At 35.4% G+C, this 12,865-nt stretch overlaps 2 protein-coding genes across 3 annotated transcripts; one reads left to right on the top strand and one right to left on the bottom strand.

Moving 5' to 3' along the window:
* Positions 1-131: 131 nt before the first annotated feature.
* Positions 132-2,094, top strand: LOC100371331 (mitochondrial translation release factor in rescue-like). The gene is made up of 2 exons (XM_006822295.3): positions 132-573; positions 1,307-2,094. The coding sequence occupies exons 1-2, from the start codon at positions 160-162 to the stop codon at positions 1,517-1,519; spliced, it is 627 nt and encodes a 208-aa protein (XP_006822358.1). The 5' UTR covers positions 132-159; the 3' UTR covers positions 1,520-2,094.
* Positions 2,095-4,705: 2,611 nt separating this feature from the next.
* LOC144353499 (uncharacterized) lies at positions 4,706-12,379 on the bottom strand. Of its 2 annotated transcripts, XM_085491059.1 has the most exons (5): positions 12,292-12,379; positions 11,626-11,741; positions 10,018-11,019; positions 8,459-8,761; positions 4,706-6,941 (listed from the first exon to the last, which is right to left on the bottom strand). In XM_085491059.1, exons 3-5 carry the CDS (start codon positions 10,994-10,996, stop codon positions 6,874-6,876), a joined length of 1,350 nt encoding a protein of 449 aa, XP_085347185.1. In that variant the 5' UTR covers positions 10,997-11,019; positions 11,626-11,741; positions 12,292-12,379; the 3' UTR covers positions 4,706-6,873. The 2 variants fall into 2 exon arrangements, with proteins under 2 accessions (XP_085347185.1, XP_085347184.1); XM_085491058.1 differs by lacking the exon at positions 11,626-11,741.
* Between the last annotated feature and the right edge of the window lie 486 nt (positions 12,380-12,865).

Genomic DNA, 12,865 nt, shown 5'->3' with positions numbered 1-12,865 from the left:
AGACGATCGGACCTGAGCATGCGCATTAAAGTTTCGCCGGACATTGTTTGAAAGACAAGATCTGATTGGTTGTAAAGAGACAAGTTACGATACTTGGACCAATCATAACGAGTCTCTGATAAATTCACCTCATTGAATGGGTACTAGGACATCTGGGTGATGATTGTCGTACCAGAAATGAACTGCTTATGTAGGACTGTGTTGTGGTTCAAGCCTTGCGTCCGATCAACGGCGGTCACAAAACAGCTGATATCTTCTAATTCAACTCACCTGAAGTCAACTGCAAACGTGTCCTGTATTTGTTGCCATAGGTACAACACTCGTCTCGCAAATCCTGAGTTTATTTTTCAGGCCAGTGCCAAACCAACTTTGTTCAGACGTTCACAGTTTCCTCAGTACTCATATTCATTTGTCAGGTGGAAAAGAGATAACATTTCTAAACTACTTGTAGAAATAAACGAAGATGAGCTAGACGAGCAATTTGTACGTGGTTCAGGACCTGGTGGCCAGGCAACAAATAAGACAAGCAACTGTGTTGTATTAAAACATATTCCAAGTGGCATAACTGTGAAGGTATTAATATTTGCTATATGCTGTATTCTCAGTGCAAACAAATCATTCCTTTCAATTCAAAGTGAAACAAGTGGTTTCTCTATTGGCCGATTGAATATCATTGGAACGTTTTCAAATGATGAAGGAGAATGCCTTTGTTGCACTGAGAGTATATATTCAGTTTAGTCTTACATATTTAACCTGGAATGAAAGTTGTTGATAGTAATTATGATAACAATAGTGAACTGGAACTATACTGTATCATATTCTGTTTTGTTTGGCAATTAATGGACCTGATGTTGGGCTTAACAGTTAATTTGTCTGCCCAGTATCAGGGAGATTGTGGGTTTGAATTCTACGATTGGGTGCATACACACACTCAGTAAAAATGCAGTGGAAATACATTCCGCCCACCTGTCAGGCTCGTGGCATCACCAGTCTAGAGAATGGCGTCCAATCGGAAAGATCCATAAAGCTAGTTGTGTTGTTTTTATCATTGGTGCACACTGCACAGTATCACAGTATTTGTGTTGCCATGAGTGGTGAATTACTGCAGAATGCCCCAAACTTGCCCTCCATCCAGATCTATTTAGTTTTATCAGTTGATTTAAATAATAAAAAAATTTTTAGTTGATGTACATGGAGCACAGGAAAGATGAGTGTCTTACAGATTGAATATGTCAATACATGCCCACCCTCCTCCGCTACTTCCAAAAAGATTGTGACTGGAACATTTGTATGTGTCTGTTTTCAGTGTCACCAGACTAGGTCTCAGAGTAAAAATAGAGAGCTATCACGACGTATATTGAGAGAGAAGTTGGATGTATTTTATAAAGGAGACGAAAGTATCATAGTTATTGAAAAAAAGAAAGAAGAAAAAAGAAGACAGGAAAAGAAAAGGAAGTCAAAAGTGAGACTAGAAAAGTTAAAAGCTTTCAAGGCGAGTTTAAACGAAGATGATGATTGAGCATTATATGAAGTGAAAACAGTGATGCCTAGAAGTTATATTTCATCGATCACCGGTGAATGTTTGATAGACCTAAGTTTTACCTGAATACCAACAAAGAATCAACACCTCCCTGGATTTTCACCTCAATGGTGACATATATTGGTTAAACTGTGGCAACGTGTGTATGAATGAAAAGATGGCAATCAAATTTCAGTATGCAAATCACATTTCATGGTGACACATTCGATCAGAGTACTCGGCATAATTGCTCTGCATGGAGTACTGTATTTTTCTGTGGAATGCAATCAAAATGTCTGTCAATCATAGGTTTGTTCAAATCAAAGTGTTAAGGTAGAGATGCAGGTTCGTGGACACTTGGGAGTGAATTTTTTTATTTTTTTTGCTTGTTATCATCCAAACAGTCTTGGCTATAGACTGTTAAAATTTTGTAGAGTTGTGAATAGTGGAACATACTCAAAAAACGATTTTAAAATATAGATAACAGGTGCAATCATTCTCTCTTTTGAATGCTTAGCAAGATTTAGCAAGGCTGTACATAAATAATCAAAAAGAAACATGGTGAAAAAAAGAAATGACGGGATCTCCATATTATTCACTATATTTAACTTTTAACAAAACGATAATACATTTAAATTTGGAACTGTTACAGCCATTTTAATTATGAGCATTAGCAAACTTCTAGGAAACAGAAGCATGATTTAGAAGCTAACTTTTTTAAAATCACTTTTGACCAAAAAAGCACATTTTTGTGCATATTTCAAACTACAGTGTCTAAAAAAAAATACTAACAACATTTTAAAATTCATACAATAAGCTTTCCGAAAATATATAGTTTTGTGGACAAGGGAGGTCATCTTGGTTTCCTAATTAACTAATTAAAATACCTGTCAGGTAAACTGCATTTCTACCCTAATTCAAACTTTTAGTGGCAATACATCCTTTCAAGACACACAATGGTGTACGTAATTAGTTAGCACATAGGATTAACACATCTAGTAGAGTTATATATATATATATATATATATATATATATATATATATATATATCTATATTTGGCAATAAGAGGGCAATTAAAATTATATTTCCTATTACACATTGTTATAATCCTGGGGATTGTGCAGCTGTAATACAAATCAGTGACAAAGCTGTATGTCATCAACATACCATCCATGTTTTTTGAGAATACTTGAATGGTACAGAACAAGGGAGAACACAACTGCTGTCCAGTATCTCATTTTGTTAAGTCTATATATCTCAGGGGGGATTGACACGAGAGGGCACCATCCGATCTGAATGGAACATTTCGAAGTCAGTCGTCTGTAGCCCATTGTCAACACAACAATGTCATGAACATATTAAATAATTTCAGTGAAAAATACAGGCTTTAAAATTATGTCTAGTGCAAAACAATTCAACCGACAACCAGTTTGACACCACAATTTCTTACTGGATCGAGCCTGAGTTCTACGCGTGATTTTATTGCGTTCAAAATTGTTCCATTTCAAACTGCGCATGCACACACACTGGTTTCTCTAAATGCATACTAATTAGGTAACTTGTCACTGAAAACATTTTGAGCAATTTTGAGCAATAGTACTAGAGCGAAATATAAACGTGTCTCTGCATTCTCCATGAATTTCATAACTTGCTATGATCAGGGTAAAGAAAAAAACCTGTGGTTATTTTCAACAGTTTGCTGAAGTCTGATATATTTTTTCGGCTCGTAACGATAGAATCAGTCAATTTAGAACTATCATGTATGAAATTGAAAAGCATTTGGCACAATTTTACTGAAAAGACGATTTTTCATTGCTCATGAATATTAATTTATGCAAATGAGTCGATTATTTCCACCAATCGTGTCAGGCAACTCCACCACCTGTCTATCAGTATGCTGCCTGCAATAGGTTAAATATCAAATCCTCCCCAATCAATGCATGATGGCTGGACTTTTTTGTTGATAGTTGGCTACCATTGAATATCCACGAACAATCTTAATTATGTCTTGTGCATCTGTGTTACTAGGTCTATATTGTTTTTCAGTAATTGGTCAGTACACAGAATTGCTGTGGTTGCATATTTGTAGCTAGATGTCAAATTGTATTGTCGAAATAAGTTATGTAACAGGTTTTTAATAAAGTGGTAATATTTTGAATATCTGAAAAATCACAGTAGATTGCCTATTTGGTATTCACAAATAGGTTTTCAACAAAATGTTTATAGCCATAGATGTGTAAATGGTACAACACAATACTGTAGCATATTGTATGCACAGTTAAATTGCAAGTGTCAAGCTTGCACACCAACTGTAGGCAATGCAAAGCATATTCTGGTTCCATGCCCAAATTCCACTCGGAGATCTAAAAATTGATCATTTTCTGTGTTGTTGAAATTGCAGTAGGAAACCAAACTATGCAGGGATCATGTCGTATTCTTATAGCGCCCCCTGGAAAGCTGTCAAGTGGCTTCTTTTGTTTAATAAATTTTACAATGGTCATATAAAGCAGGACAAAGTACTAGTTTAAAGTTGCATTCCCACTTTGCACAATTCATGAGGTACCAATAACTGACTGATTTATACACCATCAAATGTGTACTGAGTATTGACAAATTAGTTGCAGAATATGAATGTATGAGCTAGATTTGTTAATAATAGATACTCACTGATTTAGGAGGCGTTGTCCTTGAATATTAGTTACATTGAAAATATGTTTGTTATGGGTAAGATCCTCCAGTAATCTCAAAATAAAATAGGCGGGATATCTACTTTCAATATGTATTTGCTAGCTAAAATAGCATTATTTTAAGTGGCAATGCAATTTTAATATGACCCCCCCCCCCCTCTACACACACATTCTTCTTGAAAGCAGAAAGTATACCTGGTGGTTCCTTTAACAATGGCATTTTTAATTCAGGTTTTCTTTAGTACCCCCGGTAACTGCGTTGTGACATATTCAGGTATGAGCAATGTCATTCAAAGTAACATCTGTGTTCGGTTTGTATATATAGAATATAGTAAATCACTAAAAAAACAATACAAACATGGTGAACAGCCATCCTTTAACCCATTTTAGGTACTAGAGGGCGCTTACTTGTGGAAATAGTTTAGGGCAGTACACTTTTGCTATGGAGAGGGTTTTTCGCAACACATTTTTCATAGGTTTTCAATAAAGGAATAGTCATTACCTGGTACTATTAGTTTAATCACAAAAAAAAAATCATCATATAATTACACACCAAAATCCTCAATCAAATTTAATACAGTTATGTGTTCAGGGAAATAAGGATTTGGCAGATAGCAAAATAATTGCTTACTCGAAAGGCTGTCCCCTTCCCTTAAATGAGATAAAAATCATTGTTAGAAGTAGACAATTACAATTACAGTAAAATGAAAGAATAATTCATACATGTATTTAAAATTTTTAAACACCAGTCAAGAGGTAAGATTACAATGAATATGTTTATGATAGATGAAAATATTACTAGTATTTTGTCTCCAGTTAGAAGCATTTATGAGTTGAAGCATCAACATGAATTAATATTTATACAAAGTATTTAATAACTAAATGTTATGACTAAAATATGACACCTCATCCGAAATATTGTGGCAGGAACCCCAGACAATGGGAATCACATTTTTTGCATAGTTTGGGTTAGTAAGCTGTTTTATTGCTTGCTTGGATTGCTTACAGGACCTACATTTACAGTATTTGCTCTATTAGAAGCGCATCTCTGATAAAAGGGAACATAAATCAAAAATCACATATACAGAAACATTAAAATATTACTTTATTTTGACTCAATAAACAGCTCTGTAATTTACGTAAGCACATGTGCTTCTAATTAGGCAAACACAGTACATGTTTTTGATGAACGCAATTATTCAAGTCATCAATAAAATCATAGGTCAATGAATAAATCAATATCGGTATTATAAATCACTACTGCACTAAGTAGCAATAGCATAGTTGTCCTAGTGTGAACCATTTTTCCAGTTACCATACAAATGATTACATGGATTTCTACCACTTTTATACAACTAGAAAATGTTTATACTGGGAAAACTGCATCAAAGTTCAACATGGCCTCTTACAAAAAAAATATTAAATAAACAGTGTTCCACCTAATTATGCCAAATAACATGACTCCTGTTCAGACAATTTACACAAAGGTATCATAAAATACAGACATGACATCCATTAATTTATACAGACGTTATAAAAATACACCAAAAAAATAACTGAGGTAATCTGTCATTGCATACTAGTATAACCCCGGTAAGTCTATATATCTTTTTGATTACCATTTACTGTAAATATTTCATTTTCGCTTGGAATTAATTTTCGCTGAAGGAATGATTCAGTGAAAATAAAATCCAACGAATATACTTTTTTTCCTATATTTCATATTCAACTCGTCAAAAATCAGTAAAAATAAATTCCATACAAAACACCCAAAAAGTCTTTCCAGCGAATATTAATTCAAGCTAAAATAAAGTATTTTACAGAATTCAAATACCATACCATGAGAGTCAGAAAAATCATGCCAAGCACCTTGATATCAATCGGGGCTTCTCCACAGAGCATTTATCAATCGGGGCTTCTCCACAGAGCATTTATCAATCGGGGCTTCTCCACAGAGCATTTATCAATCGGGGCTTCTCCACAGAGCATTTATCAATCAGGGCTTCTCCACAGAGCATTTATCAATCGGGGCTTCTCCACAGAGCATTTATCAATCGGGGCTTCTCCACAGAGCATTTATCAATCGGGGCTTCTCCACAGAGCATTTATCAATCGGGGCTTCTCCACAGAGCATTTATCAATCGGAGCTTCTCCACAGAGCATTTATCAATCGGGGCTTCTCCACAGAGCATTTATCAATCGGGGCTTCTCCACAGAGCATTTATCAATCGGGGCTTCTCCACAGAGCATTTATCAATCGGAGCTTCTCCACAGAGCATTTATCAATCGGGGCTTCTCCACAGCATTTATCAATCGGGGCTTCTCCACAGAGCATTTATCAATCGGGGCTTCTCCACAGAGCATTTATCAATCGGGGCTTCTCCACAGAGCATTATAGAGTAGAGGCCCTCTAATGTATCATTTTTGATAAACAATATGAGCCTAATTACCATAACAATGGATAATATATGGGGATTAGCGTATATTGTTTTGCAAGTTAGTCATTTTCCTGGGAAGAACACTATCAATGCGGGAATACCATACTTTATGTTATATTCATTGCCACATACATGTGACACTCTGATAACATACACCTTGTACACTCTCACCAAATCCAGGTTTTTTTTCTGTTATGTTTTCACAAATTAAATGTATCACACGATTCTTCAGTATTTAGCACTTCTTCTGACTTCTGCTTTGCATTGCTGTAGCAGTATTTTAGCATAGGCAATCCCTGATGAAGACAAAATAATGTGTTAGTGAACACCTCTATATAATGAACACCTGCCTATAGTGACCACTTTTAGACAGTCTCAAGGCATACCATATGAGCAACATGCATACAAGACTACCTTGTCTCATGTGACCACCCTTTCAGCAATATTGTTGCATAGTATAGTAGTGCCCAAATACCAATAATTAGCATTCTGTTTAAAAAACAATTATAACTTCCTCAAATAAAATTATTTGATTTTAATCAACTCAAATATGTTTATTTCGCAACAATACCATCTCATTATTTCATGGATGAATATTGTTGGCAATCCATAAAAAAATTATCCAATGTCCATAGAAAAACCATCAATGGTTTCAATTATAAATGGTTTCATTAATGCTGTGATATAATATATATGAATATACCAAAGACAATAAATACATTCTAGTATCTTTGAATATACCGGTACTTATAATTTGGATTTCAATTGTTGTCCATGTAACAACAAGGATTATTTTGTGAAGGGGCAGTAAAAGAGCAAGTTTTTAAATACAGCCTTCTTAACAAATAAAAATAATAGTTCTCGATGAACAGCATATAATTACACATACTTTAATTTAGTGTATAATCACTCACACACATAAACTACAGTAGTACCATTGCAGCATGAAAACAAACATGTTTTGTTTTCTTCCTTCTGATCACCCAAATCAGTGTGTCAATGATTTTTCAGTTGAGAAACCATTTACAATACAATTCTGATAAGAATTGCTAAAATCTTTATCCTTAGCAACAAACAGCAATGCACCAAATATCAGAGGAATTTTACAAACAAGATTTGTACGGGGACTTCGGGAAGTTAGCGATAGTCCCTTTGAACATTGCAATGCAACGAGAGACTTCCCCATGATCTAATATTATGAAAACAATTTACAACATATAACAATCTCACTTTCCCCTGGTGTTACATGTATGAAATAGATAGGTCCAATGACGGACAAGTTTGTTTTGATCATCAGATATATTGCAATATTGTTGTGACAAAGCAAAAGAAGTTGTATTCGTACGAATCTGATTTGCAGTCACTTCAATTTTTGCGAAAGTTGACATTGGATGCCAAAGGACAAATATTCTATTATATATTTAACTATTAAAATAGATAATTATGAGTTCTCAGCAACATCAGATTTATGGACACTGAGATAAGATTAAGTTTCCAAAACCTCTACAATAATATAAATGCATATCATTGATTTTCAGTTTAGTGAATAACCATGAAGATGTATCACATACCCGCAGTAGTATGGTCAGATCAAATATGAACCACAGGAATTAAGACTCTTAAATGCAGTAATCAGGGAATTCACGGTAATCATGCAACCCACTGATTATTGACAATGCCAAGATGTCTTTTTAGATCCATTAATCAAATTGCGTATACCGGTATTGTGCATTTATGATACATTTTTTCTTTTGTAGAGGTCTGGAAGACCTTAGAAAATGCATAGATACATCTACGCTTAATTGATACTGACCTCTTTTAAACCTTTCCATGGATGTTTTACTTCCAGCATATGTTGGTCTGACATCTTTACTCATATCTTCCACCACAGCCAGTAGTTCTGAATACTTGCTTTGTGATTGTAGCTGTGTACTTGTCGGTGTCATCAGACTAGGTACACCATACTGCAAGAAGGGCACACCTCTGGCACCAGAACTACTGGGGGTTGAGTTTCTAGACAGAACTGGGGTGTTACTTCTGGACTGTACCGGTGTATTACTTGCAGAAAGTGTGCTATACTGAACTAAAGGTGTGCCACTTCTTGATGATGGGTTACCTATTAATAAACATGAAATTTTAAATAAAACAGAGATGCTGCATTGTTTGAGTTAGGGACATCGAGTTACAAAAATTACCATGCTCATATTTCATGAACCATGCCCACTTTTGCGAAACCACACCCAAATTTAATTATACAACGTTAATTTTATGTTGCCTGTAACTCAAAGTTTGGTTATCTGTTAATTAAAGTTTGAGTTACTGAATGTGGACGTTCAACAAAAACAAAAATATATATTGCCCGTAACTCAAAGTTCTGTTAACTGTTAAATGAACATTGAGTCACAATTTGGATGTGGTTTCTAAAATGTGGGCGTGGTCATTTTTGTAACTCAATGTTCGTAATGCGATGTCCATAACTCGAACAATAAAACAAGCCATTGATTATCAACCTCTGTCTACTTTGCTTGTTAAGACAGCTACTTAAAAAATGTGTCCCATTTTGGACTCCTACTTATATTGTATCTCAATACTAGCATACATCACTTTTCTTCTGTACTCTCGCCACACCTCAAAATATACAATCGATAAATACTTTCACACCAGTAGTCATAGCAGCAAGTAATCACACGTTATTTGCATCACGTGGTAGTAGTGTTCTTTTCATACACTGTTGGTTACCATGTGGTTTTAAATTACTAGGAACAGCTAAGCTTGGCTTACTATTACAGGGCCCCTTTTCTAGTCGGTGAAAACTTTTAAAATTGTTGTACCGTAGTAACTACATCTATTGCTACATCAATTGAAATGGGGGAGTTGTCACCTGCGTATGTAGCAGACGGCTATCTATTCATGAGCCTTTACATTTTTAGTGTGCGTTATTATAATCGCTTACAACTTAATTCCTGTGTGTGCGCACACCCCTTTAAAGTACTGTAAAATACTTTATTTTTGCTTGGAATTGATTTTCGCTGTTTTCACTGAAGGAATGATTCAGTGAAAATAAAATCCAGCAAATATGCCCTTTTTCCTATATTTTACATTCAACTGGTCAAAAATTCCATACAAAACACCTAAAAAGTCTTTTCAGCAAAAATTAATTCTAGCTAAAATAAAGTTTATTACAGTACAGTAAGTAATATAATCCAAACCTGCTACACAATTTCAGACACTCATTTGTCTCTGGTTATATTACGTTGGTTACAGTAATTGTATTTTCCATACTTTATTAGAAGTACCTCTCCATTAGAAGCATACATACACCTAAAATTGCCTTTATTGTATGCTGGTGGAACATGATAGCAGTATACTTACTAGATGATTGTAAAGTCATTCCACCACCTGGCTTAGGTAATATTAACTGCTGAGTTTTCATATTAACATTTTTTTCCATAGTTACTGCACTGCTTACAAGCTTTCCGTTGCTGAATTTTAAATTGACAGGTGTCGTTTTGTTTGCATCACTGGAAGCAGCGTTCAGTAATGTGGAAGACTTCTTTATCAAATTCATGGGTTCATCTTGAGTGGTTGGGATTTTGATTCCCAAACGGGATTCAGATTCATGACTGGAAGATTTTAGATTAAGAGGCCCATCCTGTGTCAGTTTTGTCGTTGATAATGTGAGGTCTATTGACTTATCTGATTGAAACTTTTCCTTATCTAACAAGAGCGAGTCCTGACTTTCTTCATCAGTAATTTTAACATCGCTAGTGCTTCCGACATTCAGACTATCATGACTGTTTTCATCCATTTTAACGTCACTAGCACTACCAACATCATGGCTGTCCTGACTATTTTCACTGATTTTAAGATCGCCATGACTACCGCGACTGCTTTCATCATCAGGATCACTGTCATCCAAATGCTCATCATCTATCCGTTCGGCCATCTTCCTTTTCTTTTCAGCTGGAACATCGTCATCTTCACCAGTATCTTCAAAATTGATTGGTCTTTCCCTTTTCGATTGGCTGCAAATATTGAGATTCAACGTTGGATCAGGATGTTTCTCAGTCGGCTCACCTCCAACAAAATGATCGGAGCAAATTCGATCCTCATAGCGTGTTGGATTCCAGTTTTCTCTTAAAGAATTCTCCCTGATTGCTTTTGTCCATCTAGTTCTTGCACTGGAATCTTTAATTTCAGTTGGGAAGGGAAACAACGTGAATGGAGGAGGACAATCACATTCACCTGTACCATAGTTGCATTCATGTTTCTCGCAGGGTAATGTCTTCCATTGTCGTAGCTTTCTGGTGTGGTTTTGGCAGCCAGTCACAGCACATACGTAATGTGGCATAGTAATTCACTGTGTATTGGATCCTGAAACATCAACGTGAATATTAACATAATGTCAAGAATATATGCACTTTCCAAGGTTTCCGAGACATATACAACAAACGTACAGCAGTATAGATATAGTCAATTTATGTGCATTACTGTAAAAGGGTTAATTATTCACTGGGTTTTAATTTTACTTATTTCGCTGACTGGAAAATAGTCAATAAAATTTAGCATAGAACACATTATCTAAATGATAAAACCGTGAATTTAAAACCCACTGAATATGCCTGAAATGGTAAATCAGTGAAATTTAAACCCAGTGAAAATTAGTCATTTTACGGTAATTTGTTTGGCTTATGAGTTTAGACCATCCCCCTTTAGTAGCTGCATTTCTGTGGCTATTGGTTTTGCTGAAGTTCATTTTTTTTATTGTAACTTCGCAATCACTCCGCAAGACAAAATAACCTAATGGACAATAACAAGCTAGAGCTACACAACTGTAGCCTGGAATCCAGAAATTCCTGCACTCAAACAATGGTCTGGTGAATCCCTATGTAACTAAGTAGTCGACACAGAATTCTGTGTCATCACTGATTGGCTGTCTCCAGGATTTCAGTACATTACCATGGGAACTTGCAGACTTACAGACTTTTCCCGTACACAAGGCCAGCCCACAACACTCCAGACCGATTCAATAGTTTATTATTTGTAGACTGCATCTACCGGTAATCTAAATAACTGCAGCTACCATCTTATTCTTACTAAGAAATAAAAAATTAGCAATAATATTATGTGTCTATACTATAGGTCTTACTATTAAAATTCAACAAATGAACAGACACATGAAAACTAATACTGTAGAATACCTACAACATCAAACATATATTTCTTTCAAAGAAAAAAAAATGGAAGTTAACAAAATAACAATAACATTGTCACCCTCCGCAATCTATATGTATGGACATGTTCGAGCGATCCGGAATTGTTTAAACCGGTCGCGCACGGCAGGATTTGGTGTCGCTCTGTTTAAGTGTGAAGTTGCGGTGCAGTAAAAATTCACGGCACTACTACAAGAATGGGCATGTTTGTCACTTCAGAGCTCTTTGTACAATCAGACACATCGCTTTCCAAACATTTCATTACAAAGTCGACTCGATCGATCGATGCTCCCTTTTTACAAATAGCATATTTAACATCATAAGCATTGACACAGATCGATCGTTACAAACTTTACCCGCCAACGGATTCTCACAAAGCTCTAATTTGCGATCGGTTAAGTATTAGCAAGTCTGTATTTAAGTGCCACATTACCTCATACATGCATGGGAACGCAAACGATGGACATACAGGAAACGGGGCACAGCCAAACGCGGCGTCTTTACCTCTTGACCTCTGGTGACCTTGCGCAATGCATGCCGGCTCAAGCTATGCAATGGTCGCACACGAGAGATACATAATATCATAGACCTATTTGGAGGACTATGATAAGCCACAAAAATTCCCCAATGTACATTTTTTCTACCCCAACCAAATATAAATTGTCACTTACATCAAAACCCTAATTAAAAAAGTATCATGTACCATACTTAATTAAAAATGATATAATACTATTTTATGATCTCAAATGGGATACGATATCAATAAAGATTTACTTACTTTACTTACTAGGCTAAATCCAATGGGGAGGCAATGGGTAGCTGGTACAGGTTACAGGAAATAAATAAGCCATTTTACGTTTTTACAGGAAATAAAATGAAAGTTTCATTTACAGTAAAAAAAAATAGGTTTTTAAATTTTACAGATAAAGCAAATTTCTAATTATAATATTTTTGATAATTTGAGTTTTAGAATCAAAATTGGAAATTGCGTACGAATTACTACAATT

The sequence above is a fragment of the Saccoglossus kowalevskii genome, chromosome 16 (assembly GCF_978046115.1).
Source record: "Saccoglossus kowalevskii chromosome 16, keSacKowa6.1, whole genome shotgun sequence".
Lineage (NCBI taxonomy): Eukaryota > Metazoa > Hemichordata > Enteropneusta > Harrimaniidae > Saccoglossus > Saccoglossus kowalevskii.
Note: the sequence above shows the minus strand (reverse complement) of the source record. Positions and strands in the feature narration are given on the sequence as shown.